Source organism: Diplotaxodon limnothrissa, linkage group LG9 (genome assembly GCF_057381915.1).
Source record: "Diplotaxodon limnothrissa isolate DT_005_m linkage group LG9, D_limnothrissa_male_GT1.1, whole genome shotgun sequence".
Classification (NCBI taxonomy): domain Eukaryota; kingdom Metazoa; phylum Chordata; class Actinopteri; order Cichliformes; family Cichlidae; genus Diplotaxodon; species Diplotaxodon limnothrissa.
In genome coordinates, this window is record NC_140604.1 from 11858888 (window position 1) to 11881308 (window position 22421).

Here is a 22421-nt window from a genome sequence, read left to right on the forward strand (position 1 = left end):
AGTCCTTGTACCTGAACATTTTCACAGGAATGTTTTTTTGCTTTATTTGTTAAACCACTTAACACTGACCTGCGAACAATTCAAGCATAAAAAGGGCACTTCACCCAAGAGATGAACCAGCGTTGTGTCAACACAAAGCAGACACCCTAGCAAAGAACCAGTTTTAAAAACATGGATTTTTTTCTGATTTCTTTAGTTGATACTGTGAATCAGTTGAGTTGGTCTGACAGACATGAAATAGTATTTCAGTGGCAACAAACTGACTCCCAAAGAGTTGTTAGCTAAAAAGGTGGCATACCTCAGCATGATGTGCAGCATGTCTTTAAAAATAGAGTGGTACCTGCACAAACTACTACCTACAGCACATGAACCGTATCTGAAAATCTTGCAAAAATCTAGAAAGTAAAGGCCTGACACCAGACCTGAAGGATATATCCGGTCCTTTGTCTCATCAGAAATGGTCTCAGTGAAAGGGTGGCTGTCAAGAAGCCATTCTTAAGGAGGAGAAACAGGGAGAAGAGGCTGAGATATGCCAGAATACACATATGTCTGTGAAGGTTCTCAGTCATCCAGGTCATCGTAGTCTAAGGAGCTTGGAAAGAAAAGCGTCTGGACTTCTTTAAGTTGCTTGAAGACGTTTCACCTCTCATCCGAGAAGCTTCTTCAGTTCTAATTCACCTGTTTTCACACCTTGGCTCATGTGATTAGGTAGAAGATCATCAAAGAGAGTTCAGTCTGTGTTGAAGAATAAAGGTGGTCATACCAAATATTGACCTTCAAGCTTGTTAGAATCATAAAAATCACTTTTTGCCTTAAATACTGAATTTGACATAACTCCTCGGTGTGAATAACATGAACTATTAAGTGAGATGTACTTGAATTTACTGGAACATTTTTGGATTGCAGGCACATCTTCCTGTTTGACGCTGCGGTCATTGTTTGTAAGCGGCGAGGAGACAACTACGAGATGAAAGAAGTGATCGACTTGCACCTCTTCAAAGTCACCAACAATCCCACGTCGGACAAAGAGAACCGAAAGGTCTGTGCACACACAGACACGAACAGCCAATAAATATGTCTAAGATGCATTTACTGAATTTGTATCATTATTAAATAGTAAACAATCGTGCTTTAGCTTTAGCTTCTTACTTTAGCTTTGCTGTTGGTGTGAGTGTGTTCACACACACACTGGCATGTCACGTGTAGCTGACAGCAGACAGGTGTAGTGAATCGATATTAATCGAGTTGATGACAAACGTTATGTTACTGCAGGTGTAATAAAAGCTTCCCATGTGTTACACCAAACAAAACAAGAGAGAGAGAGGCCAATAGGGAAATCATTAGAGCTTTCAAATCTTGTCAACTTGCTTGACCACAGCGTGCGCTTAAATGAAAAACTACCGCAAACATATGAAGGAGAACCATTGGTATCGTAGGTGTGAAAATGCCTCCAAACCACAAACCCCTTAATGTTACCTCGCTATGTGAGCTCTCCCACTAACACATGGTGCATTGCTGCTTAGCAAACACAGAATACAGAACTGACGAATAGATCGGCCCCCTTGTGTCAGAGACTGTATCAAGCTTTGTGAGTCTGGACTGAACCAGTATCTGATCCAAATATTGAATTGGTAAATCACTAGCAATGAGCTGAACCTGGATCTATATGGGCATCTGCTGCAGGCGCAACACAGTCACAAAGTGCAGAAATTACAGCTCGTAAAGCAGTGTGGCTCTAATGATTTCAAGAAATCTGAATAAGAAAAGCTTTCACAGAGTGGAAAGCTGAAGGGCCCATAAAGAGCTGATGTGGGATCCTAGTCTAGCTGTCACAGGGCAAGAGGCAGGGTGCACACTGGACAGGTCACCACTCTGTCAAAGGGTAACGCAGAGAGCGAGGCAGCTGCATGCTCACATGCACAACCTTGCACTGTTTCATGTTAAAAGGGTGTTTTTCCTTCCCACTGTCACCAAGTACCTGCTCACAGGGGGTCATCTGATTATTGTAGGTTCTTTACCTTACAAAATAAAGTGTCTTGAGGCAACTGCTGAACTAAATTGAATGAATAGTGTTGGATGAAGGCACAGAGCGAACATGCAAACTTCACACAGAAAGGCTCCAGCCAGTGGATTCAAACCCAGGCCCTTCTTGGGCATCAGCCATACTTTTCTAAAATCTTTGAACAATAATAATAAAAGTATGTGGTTATAAATAGGGACAAGAGGTAAACGTGATTTTAAATGAGGTTTTTGCAGAGCCAAAATAACACCGGGCTGTTTTGTTGCAGACATTCGGATTTGTCATGTCTCAATAAAACACAGGTAACTGAGAATCTTTGTACGCATGACTCTATACTACATAATGTTAATTAATACTATTAGATGTTAGGTGTACTTATGTTTGACAGGCGTTCAGTGTAAGAAAGAGCTGGCTGTTGAATGACCTCCAGCAGTGTTTAATGGTATTTGAGAAGCAGTTCAATATCAGGTCAGGGAACTGGGAAAGTGAACAAATACATAGAAGAACTGTGCATCACATCACATATACCAATCACTCAGGAGTAATACAGTAAACACAATGGTGCATCAATATTGAGAAGATGTGTTCAGATTTTATTATGTAAAGACATGAGGAATTTGGCCAGGCGAGGACCCCCCCACACTGCTCATGAATAAGTCTCTCAGGTGAATTCAGCTAGCATGTACCTGCCAAGGAACATGCTTTTCTACTTTCAGGAAAGATATTGGCATTTCTCAGTCCTTTTTTTCTTTTTGTTTTATCTTTCTTTGGTTCCAAAAGAAGTAACTCTATTCCACTTTTGGCAAGGCCACAGTGGTGATGTTGTACCACAGACACGCGGAAACATTAGCCACAATTCAATCAAGCTGTCAAAAATGAACCAACGCTGGCATTTTATGTCTCTACCAGCCGCACAGGGTTTATTCCTCACAGCTGCACAAAAACAAGCGTGTTAAGCGCTTTAAAAACTGGTTGATTAGGCTGGAGACTGACTTGTGGAAGAAAATGTCAGTCAACTTCTTTGACCTGACACATCACAGCTGACAGAGAAGTATGATTGTGACTAAGTCCCGTTGAAGCCGCACTGATCCGCTTCATTAACTGAATAAGAAAATATGCCCTGAACATTTAGCTTTTAATTTTATGGCGTGTTATCATCTTTCAGAAAGCAATAACCCACTTTAAGCTGTGAGTTACAGTGATTTTATAACAGCTAAAAAGAGCTTTAGATGACATTTAATTTCACCCAGGGCTCCGTGCCATCGAGTCTGTCCTAGCTCGACTTCATTCTACATTGTGGCTTTTCTGCTGCTGTAATAGACGATGTGAAAAAGTAATAAAATAATAACAAAACTTGCTTATTATTGTGCTGTAAAACAAAACAGAACAAAACAACAATCTGATATAACAACCAGTCAGCTATAATGGAGGCAAGTCTTGCACTGTTGAGCCCATTATCGCCTCTTTACAACTGAGTCAGCAAAGCTCCGAAACCGCGTTGGACTCCTGACAAACCAATTAACAGCGCTAGTTCTGCATAATGAGGCGCCATAACAATTTATCAGTTAAATGCGAGTTCACGAAATTGACTCAACTTGCTTCTTCACAGCTATTTTCTAACCACCTGTAACAGCAACCTCTCCGCCCCGGTGCTGCCGTCTGTGCCGCGAGTCCCTGAATGTGCTGCTTAAATAGGTTCTGTGAAAAAAATCTTTCCAGCTCGCGACATAAACAATGAAATAATCAGCTGCAAAGAATCTTTCTTAAATAATTTGGTGCACGCTTATTCCAGCACATGTTTTACATTGTCTTGTTCATTTGCAAGGATCACACTGACACAGTGTCGGACTACAACAGTCTGCCTCCTCCCAGATGGTGTTATCATTAAACCTCGCTTTGGGCCTGACTACACACAAACACACGGTGAATACTAAATGCCAAGTGGGGGAAATATTGCCAATCATAATGAGGAATGATATCTAAGGCGTTCCAAGAAACAGTGATTTGGGTAATAATGATGCTGTAAATAGCAGACATTAGGAAGCTTAGACCCATATGGGTTTATATGGTTATATTTTATGAAACTTACAGCCAACTCTGCGTCATTCACCTCTGACTTGATGGATATAAAGCAGTTTGTTTGATTACATATTTATGTTTGAGATGATGGAGGTGACAGTGGTGTCTGAGGGAAGTGGCAATAAGAACCTCCATCAAACCAGCGGCATTTATGTGCAAGTCATCTGGAGGTAAAAGAGTCTTAAACTCCTTTAACTCATAAGCCAAATGCAAACAACAATAAGAAAACTTTTGCCAAATTACCGTCATTGTGTGAAAGCCAACTTCTCAATGCTATAGCCTACGGTTTTGTAGCAAATAATCAAAGCTCAAATAATTACATGCAGGGCGTCACAAACATTCACAACAACTGTCGCCTCAAGGTGCTTTATATTGTAAGGTAAAGACCATCGATAATACAGAGAAAACCCCAACAACTTGACCACCCCCTGTGAGCAAGTGCTGGGCGACAGTGGAAAGGAAAAACTCCCTTTTAACAGGAAGAAACCTCAAGCTAAACCAGGATCAGGGAGTGACCTGTTGGGGGTGGGAAGGACAAAAGATGATCAGGAGGGGGAGCTGGGGTTCAGGAGGCAGCACGGAACTAAAGGGTCGGTTATTTGATCCCTGGCTACGACTAACTGCATCGCTTCCAGTAGATCCAACACGTGTGAATCTTAGACAGAGCACATAAAAAGGCTCTGTGATTGGATTTGTAGCCACAATTTCTTGAGTGCTCAGCTAAAATCAAAAAGTGCTACATTAATACCAGACTAGTACAGAGTTCAAATTAGGCTGGATTATATCTCAAAAAGGTAAATGCTAATGCTACTGCTAATGACGCTTAGCATCTTCTGAGTGTGTAAACAGCTAGTTGTAAGGAAAGATTACTGCTTTACTGTCAACATTACTGTTGGACAATATTCCCTCAATATTGTATCAAGATGTTTTTTAATGAAATTTGCAATACTGCAATTTTTGATAATACAGAAGGTTTTTGTAGTTGCTCCCTTTCTAGATGCTAAATTGTTGTGAGGCTGGGATGCAGCTCTCACTCTCAGACATGTTTGGGCTTGTCTCGTTGTATAAACATGTGAGTGGCTATATCATTAATATCACAGTGTTACATCTTTTTGTCACATAAAAATGCCCAAAACACTGTCAAATAATACAGTATATTGCTTTTCGCAAAAAAATTGCCTATTACATGTTTAATTATAAGTCAGTGTGTTGTAGCTGGCACTTTGCTAATTATCATAGGTGTTTCTGTCTTCAATGGAGTGTTTCCGGGAGTACGGGGGAAAAAATAAAGAGTGAATTTTGAATATGTTTCATGAGTATCGAGTAGATCTACTCATGTATTAATGTAGCAATGACTTTTGAGTACTCATGGGTCTGAACTCCACCACCAGTTAGTCTCTAGCATTTTATAATCTTTCTGAAATACCACAGTTCACTCTCGACATTGATTCACATGACAAAGATATAAGCATGGGTCAAAATAATTGATATTTTGGCAAGATCCACAAAGAAATATTTGACATTATAAGCCTTGGTGTGTAATCCTTTTGAATGCCAAGCAAAAGCATAGGAACTGACAGAAAGACAGACAAGCACCTCCTGCTTCTCTTTACAAATTGGTAGCTAGATGATATCTTTGCTGAGTGCAAGCGTTGGTGTCCACTGGGAATGCTTCTGTAGAGCGCTGCTTTCCTTTTCTCTTTTCATTCAATAGAGAAGATGAGCCGCTGTGCTTCGCTGACAGCGCTGTGAGTTTGGCTTGTTTTTAGCTTTCAGAACTGAGTGCTACAAGTTCAAAACCACAACTGCGAGTCATAAAAAGTGCATCTCTCGAGCATCTGTCTTGTAATGTTGTCTAAAAAAACCCCAGATGCCTGTGTTGACACAGAGGCTAATGGACTAATATTTAGCCTTTGAAGTGGATAATGGTAACAGATTACAGGCCTGTTCACTACTTGGGTCTGTGCATGCAGTCTGATGCCTAGCAGTTATATGGCACAGCCACCTCGCACTCATTTTCTCCTTCACGCTCTGCCTCGATGTTTTGTCTCTTTCTGTCATTTCTTCTGCCCTCCAACCCTTCAGCCTTTGTGTTTGCTCTCCCTGAGGCATCCCTCTTTCATTTTGCATCTCTTTGTCTCCATCTGTCTCCCTGCATCCTGTCTCATTCGGCTCTCTCCCGCTCTGTTCGTCTTTCTCCGAAACCCTCCGTTTTTTTATTTGGCATTGTTGCACCTTGTGAGTCAAGTGTTTTTCTTTTTCTCTGTTGCAGTGGTCCTACGGATTCTACCTCACTCATAACCAGGGCCAGAGCGGCTTTGAGTTCTTTTTCAAGACCAAAGACCTGAAAAAGAAGTGGTTGGAACAGTTCAGCATGGCCATGTGAGTGAGCAGCTGCGTCACAACAATGTCAGGACATCAAAATGCCGAGCGCTTTTAGTCCTGTTATTCAAGTTAGGCCACTTGATTTATGAGGAACTTTGTCTCCATCTCCATTTATGAGGAACTTGACACCGTGACACAAAGATGAACAGACGATAGTGTGCGCTAACACGAAACTTTATACTCAGAAAGCTTAACTTGGATGCGTTTCATTAAAACATCAGGTGTCAACCGCATCAACCACCCTTCACCCTGAAATGCATTCATATTTACCCAAAGTGGCAAACTGGTTCCAAGAAAGTCAAACTAGTGCTTCACTTGTAGAGCCAAGAAAGAAGACGCAACCAGCTGTATTCTCTGACTCACAATTAGATAATATACTAGGAAGGGCAGTATTACATTATTACATGAAGAAGCAGACTTTATTTTCATATGGAGTCTTATCCCATCACACAGTACACACAGTTACTTTCATATTTCATTATAATCATTGAAATGCAGCCACACAAGGACACTAGCTGCTGCATACTTCAGTCTAAGTGAAGATGGTTAGGGAGGACTGTGAAGCCCACGTGAAACACGAGTTACAGTAATCTGTATGTAGACCTCTGCATCATTAGTGTAAAAAATGAACAATACATTTAAAATAATAAATTGCACAAAGTGTCAGATATAGCAAAAATTATTAAAACTTACAATTAAAACCCACATGTGCAAATTAATATTTAATTTAATTTAATTTTTTTAGTTTGTCAGAAGGTTAAATAAACAGTTGACATTTAAAAAACAAAGAATTTTATGACATTTACAGTATTTCGTGATTCAGACTTTAAAGTGGGTGTAATAAAATCTCCAATTGGCTGATTCAGATTTTTTGCAGCTTCTCAGATGTAAGATACAGGACTGGATGGATTCAGAGATGTTATGTTTAAAATTCAAATGCTGTTAAACAATAATACCAAGATTGTTAGTAGAAGATGTGATTCGGGGCCGACACAAGAATATCAGATGCAGAGGTGCCGAAAGTACAGATAGCTCTGTACTTAAGTAGAAGTACAGATGCTACTATTGGAAAATACTCCACTAAAATTTGAAGTACTGATTCAACTTCTTTACTCAAGTAAAAGTGAAAACTTTGAGTATTTTCTCTGCAATCAAAGTAAGAAAGTAAAAAGTAGCTCTTTCGAGGACATTTATACCTGATGTGTTTGTGCAAGGCTAACTGAACCTTGTGGTATATTGATGTAATAATAAATAATATTAGTAGATACATTTCAATTCTAATAAATGTACTCGGCTTGAATCAGTTAAGTAGAAAATGAACAGAGAAAAGGAAAGAAAGTCAAAAATAGCTCTATTTTCTGTTGTGTACTTGCATGTCTTTATCTGTAAACAGGAAAATGAGTAAATCTGGTGATTCATACACAAACAGGATTGCCTGTCATGTGTTACTGTTTAGGCTCAAATCCATTTAATAATGACTCCCCTCAATGTCAAAGCAAAAGTAACGAGCCCGTTTTGAAAATGTAAGGAGTAGAAGTACAGTTATTTGCTTCAAAATGTAGGGAGTGAAAGTAAAAGTACAGACACCTGATCATTCTCCTGAAGTACAATAATGAAGTATTTGTACTTTGTTACTTCCCACCTCTGCTGAGATGGAGTAAAAGTTGAAATCTGTAATTATTCCAATTATTATTCCAATCTGTTATAAAAACTTTTTTTTAAATCACTGAGGTTGTTGTGATTGTTTTGATCGTCAGAACAGCAAAATTAGGCGGTGCCACTGCTGTTAGGTAGATGGGAGACTGCATATAGGAGAGGAGCTGGTGAAGACAGGTAGTTATTGTTATATATTATGACGTGTCTGTCACATAAGTATGATGACAATCTACAGTGACAACTTCACACACTGACTCTTGGCCAAGAACCCCGTCTCAGCATACTTAAACACAAGCAGAACCCCTGCACAGTGATGTGCCTTTTTAGGGCCGATTTTCATTGTGTGAAAGAATAAAATAGAAAAATCCTGCAGAAATCTTCTTGGTATCACTTGACCTTTACTGTTTTATCTGACTTTTCCTTTTTTGTTGCATTTGGGACTCCAGTTGAACTCTGTTGGAGTCACTGCACGCTGACAAACGATGCTAAAAGGGCCTACCCAGTGCCTTACAATGTGAAACCTGCAGGTCCTGACCAAGCATGAGTGATAGTCCTGCACAATGATGCGATAATGCACAGTGTAACAGCACGGGGCTCAAACATGAAATAAAGCTGTGATTCTGTTAATCAGGATTATTGTAATTTTATTTGTCGAGACCAAGAGGTGCACCAGAATCCCTCTTTCAAAACGGAGAAAGAAAAACACTGAGGGCAGAGGCTTAGACAGGGAAGTATTACAGTGCAGGACAGTGTTATATTTAGTGAAGTTTTGGGCACCAACACTGATGAAATGAATATGACATCTACAGAGCCACAGAGGAGATTATACAGATGTTTTCACACACTAACTGGTTTTCCTCCAGCTGAGTAAACATGTGTAAATATATTACATAAATATACGAAGTATTTGATCAGTGTTAGTGGTGCTGACTTTATGTGAGTATTTATCTGCCAAATCAGACATGCGGCGCTACCTGCTGTGGTGACCCCTTGTGAATAAGTGAGCAGCTGAAAGTGGCTTTAAAGTGTAAAAGACCAACACCCCCTCAGAAGTGTGGAGGGCCACGAGTGCCAAAATGAATTAACTAAATACATAATTAAATATAATTAAATATGTAATTAATTAATTAATTAATTAATTAATATAGTAATTAATAGTAGCAGAGATGACAAAAGTACAGACATTTTCCTCTGTAGGACAGATGCCAACAACTTATGGACACCTCAGTCCTGTTGTTGTGCCAATAAAACAAACAAAGAAAAAATCCTGCCCATGTTAACTCCTGACTATGGCGCATGGTTTTGCCTCTTTTATCTCTTTTTATGCGACATGCTCTGGTGAGTAATACACGAACAGGATTTCCTTTCATGTGTTACTAAATGCTCATAGTGACGTGAAATAATAACTCCCCTCAAACACGTCATGGCCATTGATCAAAGACCACTGATCAATGGCCATGAGTACCATGTCAGTCACAGCATTGTAAGATGGTGAAAGACGTACCCTTAGGCCCCCTCCTCGATTCAGAGGTGGTCTTTCCCTTTTCACATAAATAGCCTCGTTGACTCCGTGCTCAAGCCAGTGTTCCTCCCTGTCCAGGATGTGTACATCCTTGTCACTGAAAGAGTGTCCACTGGTCTGTAGGTGTAAATCACCTTTTGGGAATTACTTACCTGGATGACTGAGCATGCATCAAGACATTTAAATAATAATATATGTATTTATCTCTAATTAATTATTGACAGATTTTAATTTTTTTTGATTTTTTTTTTTTTAATTTACTTCATTTTGGCACTCTTGGCCCTTCATACAGAAGCAGTATCAGTTTTATTATCATTAAATAAACATTAGTGTCATTAAATCTGTGGATTACTACATTTTCCTATAGATCGATGGCATAGGGCAGCTGTTGTATTAGTTTGTTGTTACACTTCTCACTGTAGTGAGTTGACAACAGTCTGCTTCTCCTGCAGGCTCTGCCTCAATTAAAACATAAAAATAAAAAAAAAAACAGACAACAATAGGACAAAATCTGTGAAATAACATCTTCAAGAAGGTATCAGGAAGTGAGGATCAAAAACATGAAGTGATGTGAAACTGAGAAAACTGGAGCTTTGGTTGATTAATATTTGGGGCTCAGCTAACGAGCTATGAGACTTGAGAGGCGTTGCCAAACAGCGACGCGCTCCCACGGCGATGCTTAATAGATGATCTGTGAACAGTTGTTTTCTTACTCGCTGCCTTTGTGTCCAAACCACCCAGAATTTACTGCTTGACTAAGATTTAGCAGCCACGAGAGGTGGTCACACCGTGTATGTACCGAAGCAGGGAAATGAAAATTCAACATAAACCTTTGCTTGAACAGCACACAGTAAGGGCTCTATCCTTGAAGATAAATTCAAATGAAGTCACACTGTGAGTTTATAAGTCTTTAAAATCGAGGCTCAATTTCAATTACGCTGCACAATGTTGCACTGGATAGCTTTACAAGCTTCGAATCGAAGAAAAAATGAAGCTGTGCAAATGTTTTTACAATGACACAGTTACAAATTTCATCTATTTTAAATTCTGTATTTTTCAAGCAGACCTCCTTCTTCTGGTACACAATTTCTAGCCAGTGACAGTGTTGACCTCAAAGCTGATGTCTTGGTTGACCCGGGTACAGAAGAGAAGACAGCACTGAAATTCCCCTTTCTGCTATTTTATTCGGTCTCAGCCCTGTTTGTCCTGTTTTCCACTGAGCATGTTGTAGCCCATTACCTTAGTCTGAGATTAAGCACTTGTACATAAAAACCTAAATTCTTATGTAAACACTTATGCCGAAAACAAAGAGATGACCTCTGGAAGATAAATATATGGACAAAGCTGAGACATGTCTTTCTTTTCTTGTTTCCTTTTTGCTTTCCTCCGTACTCCCACCCATGCAACCATGTCCCAAGGGGCCGAGTACACCTCCCGTGTTCACTCCTAGTAGACCTTGGCTGTGTGCTTGCAATTCTCTCCTTCCCACTTCAAAGAAGCGTGTCAGGGAAATGTTGCTGTAGCCATGGAGGAGTTTGTTGGCTGCAATTATAAGTGGGGGGAAAAAATGTACTTTTTTGTTCTTTGAAATTGACATTTTCATCAAAGAGCGCAGCTGATTGGAAAGTGTAACAAATAGGGGAGCAAGCAAGAATTAATTTTCATTCACTAATTGACTGAAGAGTGGTCATTGTATATTATAGTTTGATTTTTGCTAATCAGGTACATCCATAACTTGTAGGCTTAGAGTTAAACAAAAGTTTGTTGTGCAGTACTGTGCAAAAGTCTTGAGCTACCCCTCTTTTTTTAATTCCATGGAGTCGCACTTCTTTATTATTATTTTTTTAAATTGTGATTCCAGACACTTCAGCAAATAATCAATTTTAATGGTATCTTTAGCACTTTGTAACTAGCCTCCTACACGTAACTTGTTCCCATTTTTTTGTTGAATCTATGAAAAATGCCAAAGATTACACAGTTTGACAGGAATAAAACGGTAATTTTGTAACAACAAGCTAATTCCCAAAGAGCTATTAGCCAAAGACTTGCATCTCTGCATGGTGTGCAGTCTACCCTCAAAAAAGTTGAGGAAATTAGACAAGTGGAGAACAAAAAATTAGAGATAGAGGTCTTCCACTTCAGTAGCAAACAGTATCTAAAGAAACAGATAAATAATGTTTAGAAATGTGGAAAAAAACTGAAGTAGGCTGCGCTATGCCAAATTTGATAAGAACATGACTGAAAATCTTTTGCAAAAGATCTTAATTTGAAACTTTTGGTTCAAACTATTGAATGTATGGAGGAGGTCAGTAGTGAGGTACAATAGTTAGTATCTAGAACAATCTGTAGCAATCTGGTGGACGCTCTGTCATGGGTTGAGGCTGTATTCAGGCAGTGGCGCTGGAGGTCTTTCAAAATTGATAGAATTTTGAACTCAGTATTTTCAGATTTTGATCCACCAATACAATACAATGACATCTGGAGAGCCTCTGATTGGCAGTGGCTCAGTTTTTCAGCATAGCAATGATCCCAAACACACTGCCAATACAGTAAAAACATACCAAGATAGAAAAAACACACATAATTGGACACTATCAGCCTTTATACATGTTCGTCCTGACCCAGGGTAACATTTATAAAGAAAAAAGAATGGGTTTAGGATTGAGCCCTGGGGGACTCCACGTATGAAGGGGTGCAGATGAGGTTGTTAATATGAATTCTAAGTAAGTGCAATGTATAATGAAAACCAGTGATGCCATCTCATTTCTGTAATCTGTTAGTAAGAACGGAATGATCAGTGGTGTCAAAAGCTGCAGTTTAGCATTACATTAGTGCCCGATGTGCCTGGTTTATACGGAGTAAATTGAGATGTCTGTGAATCTAGTATTTATCGTGCATTGTATCTCTTTTAGATCCAACATTCGGCCAGAGAATGCGACCAACAACCACCATGAATTTCGTATGCACACCTTTGAAAGAATCACCTCCTGCAATTCTTGCCACATGCTGCTTAGGTAAGAGATTGCTATCCCACACACACACACACACACACACACACACACACACACACACACACACACACACTGTACAAGCAGAACAAAATCTGCTTTGAGGCTATTGGCAGACATAAAGACTGAGGCGCTGTGGACCCTTTCCCTTCAGACAACTGTCAGGATTCCTTTGAAAGACCTCGGCTCTTCCTGTTCCTCTCCAGTGTACCCTAACAATCTATTCGTCACTTTGCCTTTGCCCCTCTTCTTCTCTGCACATGTGCCTTGGCTACACAAAGTTCCTTTTGAATTCACTGAATGGTATCGGCACCCAAAGGACCGCGGCTCATGGTCTCTCTCACAGTGGGAACGACTGAGTGGTCTCACCTTCCACAGACGGTGAAGAAAAATGTCTGTCACACTTCAGCACTTCTTCAAGGCAATGGATGGGGAACGGGGACAAGATTATTGCACTGTGAATATACAGAGCCATGCAGCAGATTCACCAACAGAATAATAAAAATGTCTGAAGTGTATCTTTTCTTTTTTAGGACGCTGGACTGCATCTTTTATCATACCTCAAGTTTTTCCTCTAATAGTTATTCTTCCTTTAGAGTATTGTGTTACGGCTATTGTTCCAGAGCTCTTCATTTATCTCTAGCTGTGTGTATGCATTTGAATGGAGTCACTGAGAAGTCACGTTTATCCTGTGACTGTAAGATTATTTTCTAAAACTTTAAAGTATTTCTTAAACAAGACTGGGATCTACTTTACCTTGTGTAGGGGAGAGTGTGGGTAATTGTAACACACCAAATTCCTCAAAGCAGAAAGAAGCCAGAGTGATTACACTTATTCTGCACATGCTCATTTGCATTCTGTGTCTGCCTGTGGAAGATACAGAGATTACTTTGGCAGAAATTCTCAGGGCCGAAACAAAATTTTGATGTAAGAAAGTCCATTTTTGGATCGACAGCATTTCTCTTCTGCTGCCTAATGTTTAGATGATTGTGAATTTAACCTTGCATCAATTTTATCTGTAGGTTAACGTGAGAGCAGGGGAGCTATTGTAACACTCTGGCTTCTTTCTGCGACAGACAAAGCGTGATCTCCTCGTGTTTTAATGCTTTACATCTCAGATGTCCCTGGACTGGGACCATGGTGTACCTGTTATTATTGTAGCTGCCACCATTTGTCAAAGGCTGTCACCTTTAGTGAAAAGGCCACCAAACACTAGTTTGATTCAAGTGGGTTTGGTGTTAAAAGAGTTGAAATAATGTTGGTGTTTGCTGAGTTGCTCTTATTTGCTCTCCAAATACAAAGTTGCTTTTAAATTTCTCTTTGGTCCAGTGATGAGGATAAGAAGGCTTATTGTATTTCAGAATTTAATTTAAATGTTACTCGCAGAGCTCAAGGTTGTTTATTTTTGTCTTTGCTTTCATCTCGTTATGTTTTTTAGAGTTGTCCTTCCATCCTATTCCCATTAACAGTGTGCAGCAGAAACACAGTGAAAAACGTTAGCTTGGACTCAAGCTTAAGGATAAGCACACTTGATTTTAATGATTAAAGGTCAAAGGTCAGGGTGGCCATGAAAATTCTACACCGTGTTTTAGGAACTTGTAAAAAGATAAAATGATACTTTACATCTAAAATGGTCACGAGGAGACCGTGATCATGGTTGGTTGAATGCTGAAGTATCATAGAGCTTAGTAGCTTCTTTGTAGCAACATTTACATTCAAGGCCTTGTCTACTGTTAATGCTTCGTGTCAGATCAACCATGTGACCACACACATAAGATCAGCGACTGTTTTATCTGTATATCTCGATGTCCCTCTGGTGGCTTAGCCATCTGCTGAGCAATTGGCATCCTCAATCCATGGACGCTTAAAATAGGTGAGGAAGAAGTTAGTAATTGTAACAAATTTGAAACAATCTGCCCTTCAACTAAACTGGCAACTCCCCCCCAATTGTTTATGAGGCATTTCACTCAACACCCCAAATGTCACAAGTCATGTCGGTGCAAATGGAGTAAGGTGATCGCCACAGTCCTCAGGGTTACACTATCAAGCTGCCATAAATGTCAAACTTCGCAGCACCCCTAAATGAAATGGAAAGGCAGTGCTGCAGCGTCAGTCAGTATAAATTATTTGCACAGGTCGCTTTGCAAACTATACAAACTGACAGAAAAAAAGGCAGCGAACTTTTCCACATGACACTGAATCCTTTGACCGCCTGCAAACACGCAGCTCCGATTATTTTGTTCCTCCACAGGCATTACTGCCCCTGTTTGTGACTGCCATGTATTCTTATGATGAACTTTCCTGTGTCTGCAGGGGCGTCTTTTACCAGGGCTACTGGTGCTCCAAGTGTGGTCTAGGTGCCCATAAAGAATGCCTGGGCCGTTTCGGCTGCTGTGGAAAAACAGGTAAGTTTATTGCACGACCCCAGATCGAGTCTGCAAAACTTCTGCACCACGCGACTCACAGCTGCACGTCACCGAGTGAAATGTTTTTAAGAGGAGACAGTAAATCTAATTGCACGAATAGCACTGCACCTTTATGGCCGCATTAACACGATGACAGATGACGCAAAGTGGCGCATAAAACCTGATGTACGAGTGTCTTGTGACAACTTATGGGCATGGGTGGGATTTGTTGCGGTGCGATTTGAAAAAAGAAAGCGCTGCACTGTGGCATTCTAAACAGGACGAGGGTTTGTTACTTTGCACGTGTCCTTGCGCCTCTGCACCAAGGTCATCCACGTATTCGATCGCTACTGCAGTCGCTCATTCTGAAGCTCCCTCGCTTCCCTGGCTGGTTTTGACACTTCAGAGCACCTTAAAGGCAATGTCACTGTGTGTCATTGCACATATTCCCCAAACCTAATAGTAGTTTTACTGAGGAGTTTAAGAAACTCCTGACTTTGTTATTATGCCCCTGTTGTGTATCTGTCACTCAGCTCCCTGTGCAGAAGCGCTGACAGCTCTGAGAGACATGGAGGGAAAACTTCAGACATGTGGAATCAAACAAAGGCCTTCAGAAACCCAACATGTTGTCCTTTGCGTGCGTGAGTGAGTGCGTGCGTGTCTATGCGTGTGTGTTTGTCTCAAAGTGAGCGCGAAGGGGCGAAAAACTAAATTCACTTTGTTTAAGTTTCTTTTTTAGGTTTTGAGAGTGCACGAAAAAAACTCTGCACAATATTTTTACAAGCAATTTTTACAGCCTGAAACAGCCTGTTGCAATTGCATGAGGGTGTGTTTGTATTCCCCGTGGCAAGCTGCCAGCTCCTGTTGGACCTGGCATCTGTCATGGTGCTATCAGGTCGCAGAGGCAATAACGCCACTGCCAGGCCCACCTGGGCACACTGTGTACCTGAGTAGATTGGGGCGACACCAGTGGCTGGGATGTTGGCTTGAATTCGCCCTCTCATTACTCCACACAGTATTCAACCTCTGCCGGTGCAGGGAATATATGCAGGGCTGTGGACCAGCATTTCATAGCACACTTATATCAAAATATTGTAAGAGATGTGGAACTTTCCTTGCAGAGGATAACTATAAGAAGAAGTGGTCCACTTCTTCTTATAGTTATCCTATATATTAGCTAGCTCTTTATTCTATTTATTTATTTATATCAATACACCAGAGGTTTTGCTACGTGTGCAAACACGCAATCACAGTGAACGAACGTTTTTGTGCTGCCTGAGTGTATCTGTCTGTGCGTGCAAGAGGGAGAGAGATAAGCCATTGTTTACTTGCATTTGTCCCTGTTATCAGCTCACTCGCTGTGATTTTGCATAACAGGTCATAGTTCACTTTAGGAACTGAGGGAGGCGTGCGTATGTGTAAACCCTGCTTGCATGTGCGCAGGTGCTTTAGGTACAGAGCGTATATTTGTGGCTTTCTGCCAGTTAGCCCGCCTGTGGAGGTATGCAATAGTTCTGTTTGCACAGGTACCAAAGTGTGTTTGCGTGTGTGCACAGGCATGCGGTTGTGTGCATGCACAGAGGAGTGTAACCCATCCCAGAGGGAGCCAATGAAAGAAACTGGTGGAGCAAAACCCACAGGTCTACCCCCCCACCCACCACACCCCACCTCCTTGCTTGCTCGCTCGCTCCTTCCCTCCCCACCCCCTGCTTCGTTACCTCCTTTATTCTGGCTGTCAGGTAGTGGCAGCGCAGCAAAACAAAGTGAGCCGCGGTCAGACATGAGCGTCCGCCTTCTCCACTAATGAGGGAGTGTTGCCTTGTACCGATGAGTGTGTGCAAGTGTTTGCGTGCACCCGCTAACCCGTCATTCACTATGCCTGTTCTCAAACTTCTTTCAGATTCCGGCTCCGTCAGAACTCAGGTGAGCTTCTGCTATGTGTGTGTGTGTGTGTGTCTGCTGTTTGTCTCCTCTCCAAAGCTTTGCTGCACTTTGAAAACTGCTCTCTCCTGCAGCTATTTGCCAAGGAGACTCCAATTGACTTTAGTTGTTGCAGCCCTGCCTGATGCCAAACTAGAATGTTTGGGGAGATTTTTTTTCGAGTTGTGTGTGCTGCTTCTGAAACTGTTTTGCACTTTACTGCTACAATGCTTACAAGTAACCCCAAGCAGGAAATTAAACTGCTTGCAGCACTTTACTTTAGTAGTATGACAGCAACTGTGGCTGTGGCTGAAACTGTACTTTGTGGCTAAGAGTTTTGTGCACTTTTGAAGTTTGTTTATATCTGGTTCTGATTCAGAAATGCTCTTAAGCACAGGTTTAATTATTTCTGCAACTTTAAAACTTGCTCCTGGAGTCATGAGACATGAGCCTATGCCAGTCTAACCATATAAGGTCTGTATGTGGGGGTTAGCAGGCCAGATTCAATGCAACTTCACACTTAATGTGTAAAGTAGTAAGTTTCATAACTGATTTATTTTTGAAGCGTGTACAAAATGATGCAGGTTGCTTGTTTAGGTGCTTGAGATGGAGAAACTGATGAACTTTGACCCAAAATGCATTTAATGAATACAAAAAAAATGTTGTTAGTCCGTCCCTGTAAGTCTATGTCTAACGATGTTTCTGTATGTTTACAGGGCAAAGATCGAGATCCAGGTAAGAAAATTTCACATCTCCCAACATCCCACTACCTCGCATATGCCATCTGTCCTTACTCAGGAGGGAAATTATTCATCTTAGACAGCTATTGAGATGCACTAATACTGTCTGTCAGCCTGCTGTATACTGTAGGCTGTATAGGCTGAACAAGCTTTGTTTACTAATGTTTCACTTGATGGGTGTCACAACAGTCAAGCTATTGTTGTCGATCTATGTCAACAGTATGATGAACATAAAAAGACCCTTTAAACGCAGACTTTTAGGACTTCACATAACAATCTTTTAAACTTTTGTACTGATGTGAAGATATTTTTCCAACAAACCTATTAATGGATTAGGTAAAAAAGTACAAGAGAAAACAAAAACAAGGAAAAACAAAAAATGCCTGAAAGACAAACACTAAAAATGACTTTGGCATTGTGAAAACAAAACCAAGAACAAAAACAAATGTGTTGCATTTTCATGTATTTGAAGGTACATGTGATAGTGACAAAACCAATGTCAGATACATTTTTGGCGAAAAGACACCAGATTGAAGAGAGGATAAAAGGAGAACAGACAACATAAACAGCATCAGTTGAAATTAAAAAATTGCTAGTTCACAGAATATCCAGATAACACTGTTTAATAGCATTTTCCCGATATTATTTTTAGCACCACACAAGTTATCGACTTTTACTAAGATCAACCATGTCACTTCAGTTCCTGTGAGTCCGGACACAACAACTTGTTTTCTCAATAAGGTGACACAGAGTCATCTGAGCACCAGAAATAACATATTCATCCCAGTCCACCACGTAACTGTGCAGAACGTAGCGGGAAAAGAGATGTTATTGACTCGTAAATGTTCTCTAACCAATCAGAGGAGGGATCATTTTACAAAGTAGCTATGTATCAAAATAAGAGATGAATAAGATACTTTGTAACCGTGCAATCATCACACCACACTAAAAATAAAAGATAACCCGTCGGGCTTCAAATAAAACGTCGTAAATGTGAACTATTAGACTACATGCTGGATTAAGATGAGTAAAGGCAGAAAGTGTTCTTGCATCTTCACCAATGTTTCCATCAACGTTTAAACCCAGCATCGTTTGTAGTTCCAGTGTAATTGTAGTTCTGACTGTCATTCACGTCTTGTTCCTTTAGCGTCCCGACCGAGTTGCCATATAAACAAAGACAAAAACAAAAACAACCACGTCGTGTCCTCGTGAGGTTATTTTTAGTCCGTGCTGGGCTTCCTCGTGATTGCGTTCTCCCCCGACTTTACATAACGAGATCACCCAGAAAATATTTCTTAATAATTAAGTGGTTCATCAGGATTGGCAGTTGGTTTGCGTGAAATGCCGCTGGCGTGGTGTCAGCTTGTGTTTTTCCTCGAAGTAGAGGCAACCTTGCTTAGTGAAAGAAGAAGGTGCGCCAGGCAGCTGTTAAGTGGTTTTGCCATTGCAGCTCAGTCTTAATCTATAACTAAAAGAGCCTTGTTAAACTGAAGAAGACCAAACCCAGAATGCATAACTTAGCTAGCAAAGTTACTCCTGCACCTACAGTAAATGTAGCCATTGCACATATGCCTGTCTCCCTCTTTTTGATTTCTGTCTCTCAATCTTTCTGCAAAAGAACATGACTAACAACTGCACCAAGGGGCTCTAATCTCTTATAAACCTGGCTTCAACACTCATTTTTCCACCCCTCCATCCATTATGCTGCAGAAAATCATTTCTGACTGAAGACGCATTAAAATCAATAGGCGTTTGATTGCCCCAGCCCTCGGCGTTTCATAATATTTCAATGCTCCTCTCTTTGTCTATTTTCAAAGGTGCACTAACACGCTGTCCTTGTGTGGATAGGAATGCAATTCATGCCCCCGAGACTCAATTCTCCATGGCCCTGTGTCTTTAGAAGTCCTATTCAGGCAAGATCGCACATGTCAGGCTGCCAGCCACAGTGCTACAGCACTGGAACAGATCCTGAAAGAGAAGCACAACAGATAGAGATGTACAGTATTAGCTTTCAATACAATGTTGTTGACTTCTCTGTTGTTTGCCTGTAGCCCTACGTCTTTCTTCGTGCTATCGCTTTATTATTAATTTATTTTTCTTTATCATAATACTCCAGAACATTATCACCTGATAAGGCAAAGAAAGAAATGCACAGTTCATTTGATTGTGTTGGAAATGATACGAACCTGGGATTTGTTTGCTTGGCATGGGCGGATGCTTCATAATGACAAATTATTCAGTCTCAGTGGATAATAGGATTAATAAGGTATTGAAATCAAATAGTGCCTGCTGACAGCAAATCCAGCTTGATTGTGATGTACTCCACTTTTTAGTGCACGAGTAAACCTTACTGCTGTATATTGGAGTAAATATCTCACCCTGGACTGGTGCAGTTTAATCGAAGAAAAATGTGCGCTCTACATGATTGAATATAGTCGGGAAAATAAGGAAGTGGTTTTTTGTTTTTTTTTGAGCGGTGTTACTGTATTAGTCACATCAAATTACTTTTCATCACATCTCATTAATGCGACAAGATGTGTCTGACTGGAATTCAGTGAAAACTAGCAGAAAACATCATTAAGCAGTAAACAGGGCTCATTGCTGCTTATCTTTTATCTGAGGGCTCGATAGCCTGCCATGCTCCATGGTGTACTGTTGCTTATCTGGAATATGATAATGAATAATGGGTCGAGATGATTTGCAAGGGCAGTGCACTGCTGACAAGAGCTGCATCTGTGTGTGTGTGTGTGTGTGTGTGTGTGTGTGTGTGTGTGTGTGTGTACAAATGTATACTCCTCTCATTACCACCTGTAATGGGGCCATGAATAGTTTAGTAGAACAAAGACTCACTCAGACTCTCAGACTTGAGGTCACGGCATTACTTTTGATCAATTAATTTGTTTGTGTTACATAAAAGTTTCATAAAAATGATCTCACTTTAAAACAGTTGTACCTTGGTCTACAGGATTAATTATAGATCAGTCAGTATAATCAGTATTTTGTTTCCATGACGGCTAATATTTAGGTTTCCAGACTAATTTACCAGACATAGAAATGACCGTCGCTCCCTCTCAGGTTCCAACCACTAATCTGTAGACCTGTATCTAATTCCTATAATATATCGAAAGACACGTTTGTTCACATTTTTCAGACAGTAGTTTCACTCATGCTGTCCATCTTGCAGGTCTGCCCAAGATGCTGGTAATCAGGAACTACTTTGGATCGCCAAGCCCCGCTTCAGGTCCAGCGCTCCACATCCAGACGGGTGACATCATTGAATTAATCTGCGCCGACATTCACAGCCCCTGGTGGCAGGTCAGAGGTCACGCTATCTCTTAATCACTCATTTTGCAGAACTGTAAAATGGACGCGCTGTGTTTAAATCTTCAATTTCCCCCCCCTACTGTCGCTCCATCTAACCTTTATCCCCGCCTAATATTTCATAATGGTTTTAGAATAATATATGATAAGACACAGTTTGTAGCTACGTCCTGTTCATCTACTTCCTCATCGGTCAAATATATGTTTGTGGACGTTTCATGAGTTATACCTGCGCTTTGCTTTTCCTTTTAGCAAATTCCATTTCTTGCTCAGGCAAGCTGTTTGTGTGCGGAGAATTCTTGCTAACAAGCTTCATGGAAAAGTGAAATTCTAAGAAAGACGAAAACACCCACAAGCAATTATTCACACAACGCGGAACTTCTCATAAGGAAGCGACACTCCCACACAGTTGTTTTAAGCAAGCAATTATTATTATGCGAAAGCAGCACATGCGATTTAAGCCTCGCAAGAGGAGGGAAGATAAACAGTTTCTTGAAAAGTCGCAGCAGCGCCATGTAGCAGTCACTTACTCTGTCCACGTGAAGCTGAATAAAAGTCATCATAATAATTATACAAGATGTAAGATTTTTACCTGAGGCGCTCAAAAGGGCGTCTTATTGATGCAAACTATTATTGTATTATAATCAGTTTGGAATCCAACAACTCTTACTGCGGTTCATACAAAACAGACAAAATAGATAAAGAATTCAATTAACTGTGTGTAAAAAGGCTTACCGGAGGCAGCTACGGCCTGGCAGCCAGTATGCATTCAATATCCATCACCTTTGTGGCAAACAGACCGTAATCATTTCTGTTCTGGGCTTGTGTGACAAATAGAATCGATCCCTGTAATTTCATTTCATTCAATAGCAACCATCTGTTTACTCTGTCAATGTTACCGGCTCTAAACATTATCAAACTCTTAGCAGCCATGCAGCAGAAAGCACTGCTTTATGCAAGAGCTGATACAACGTCCTGAGGTGGCAGCGATGTGACAGGCGATGACCAGAGCATTGAAAAAAATAGACTTCGCTGCTAGTCTGCCTCCAAGGTGGGCCGCCTCAGACACCTAATTAACACCTAGGACACCCCTAAAACATCAAACTCTGATTGGTGGGGGTGACAGTCAGGAGGCAGCTGATATACAGCTTAGTGGTGCTAAAGCTGTTGGCTTGGTCATTCTTCTGCATCTATATAAATATAATGCGTTCTTCTCCGTAAGAGAGCCGAATTCGTGCATTTATGCTTTACATAGGCAGGTGGATATGCAAAATATCAACGAATGCTTCAGGTACTATAATTATTATAAGCCTCTGTGTCGCACACAGTAAAGTGACAACGCCGCGTGCACTTTTTTTTTGTTTT

General features: G+C 40.6%; 1 protein-coding gene across 1 annotated transcript in view; it reads left to right on the top strand.

Annotated features, from left to right (window-relative positions):
• vav3a (vav guanine nucleotide exchange factor 3a) overlaps nucleotides 1–22421 on the top strand; it is a 93559-nt gene that overhangs the window by 56746 nt on the left and 14392 nt on the right. The window contains exons 14-20 of the mRNA XM_085362717.1: nucleotides 907–1039; nucleotides 6372–6481; nucleotides 12575–12676; nucleotides 14984–15075; nucleotides 16976–16998; nucleotides 17712–17730; nucleotides 20920–21050. Of these exons, the coding sequence (XP_085218843.1) occupies nucleotides 907–1039; nucleotides 6372–6481; nucleotides 12575–12676; nucleotides 14984–15075; nucleotides 16976–16998; nucleotides 17712–17730; nucleotides 20920–21050 (610 nt within the window). The remainder of the gene's footprint in view (nucleotides 1–906; nucleotides 1040–6371; nucleotides 6482–12574; nucleotides 12677–14983; nucleotides 15076–16975; nucleotides 16999–17711; nucleotides 17731–20919; nucleotides 21051–22421) is intronic.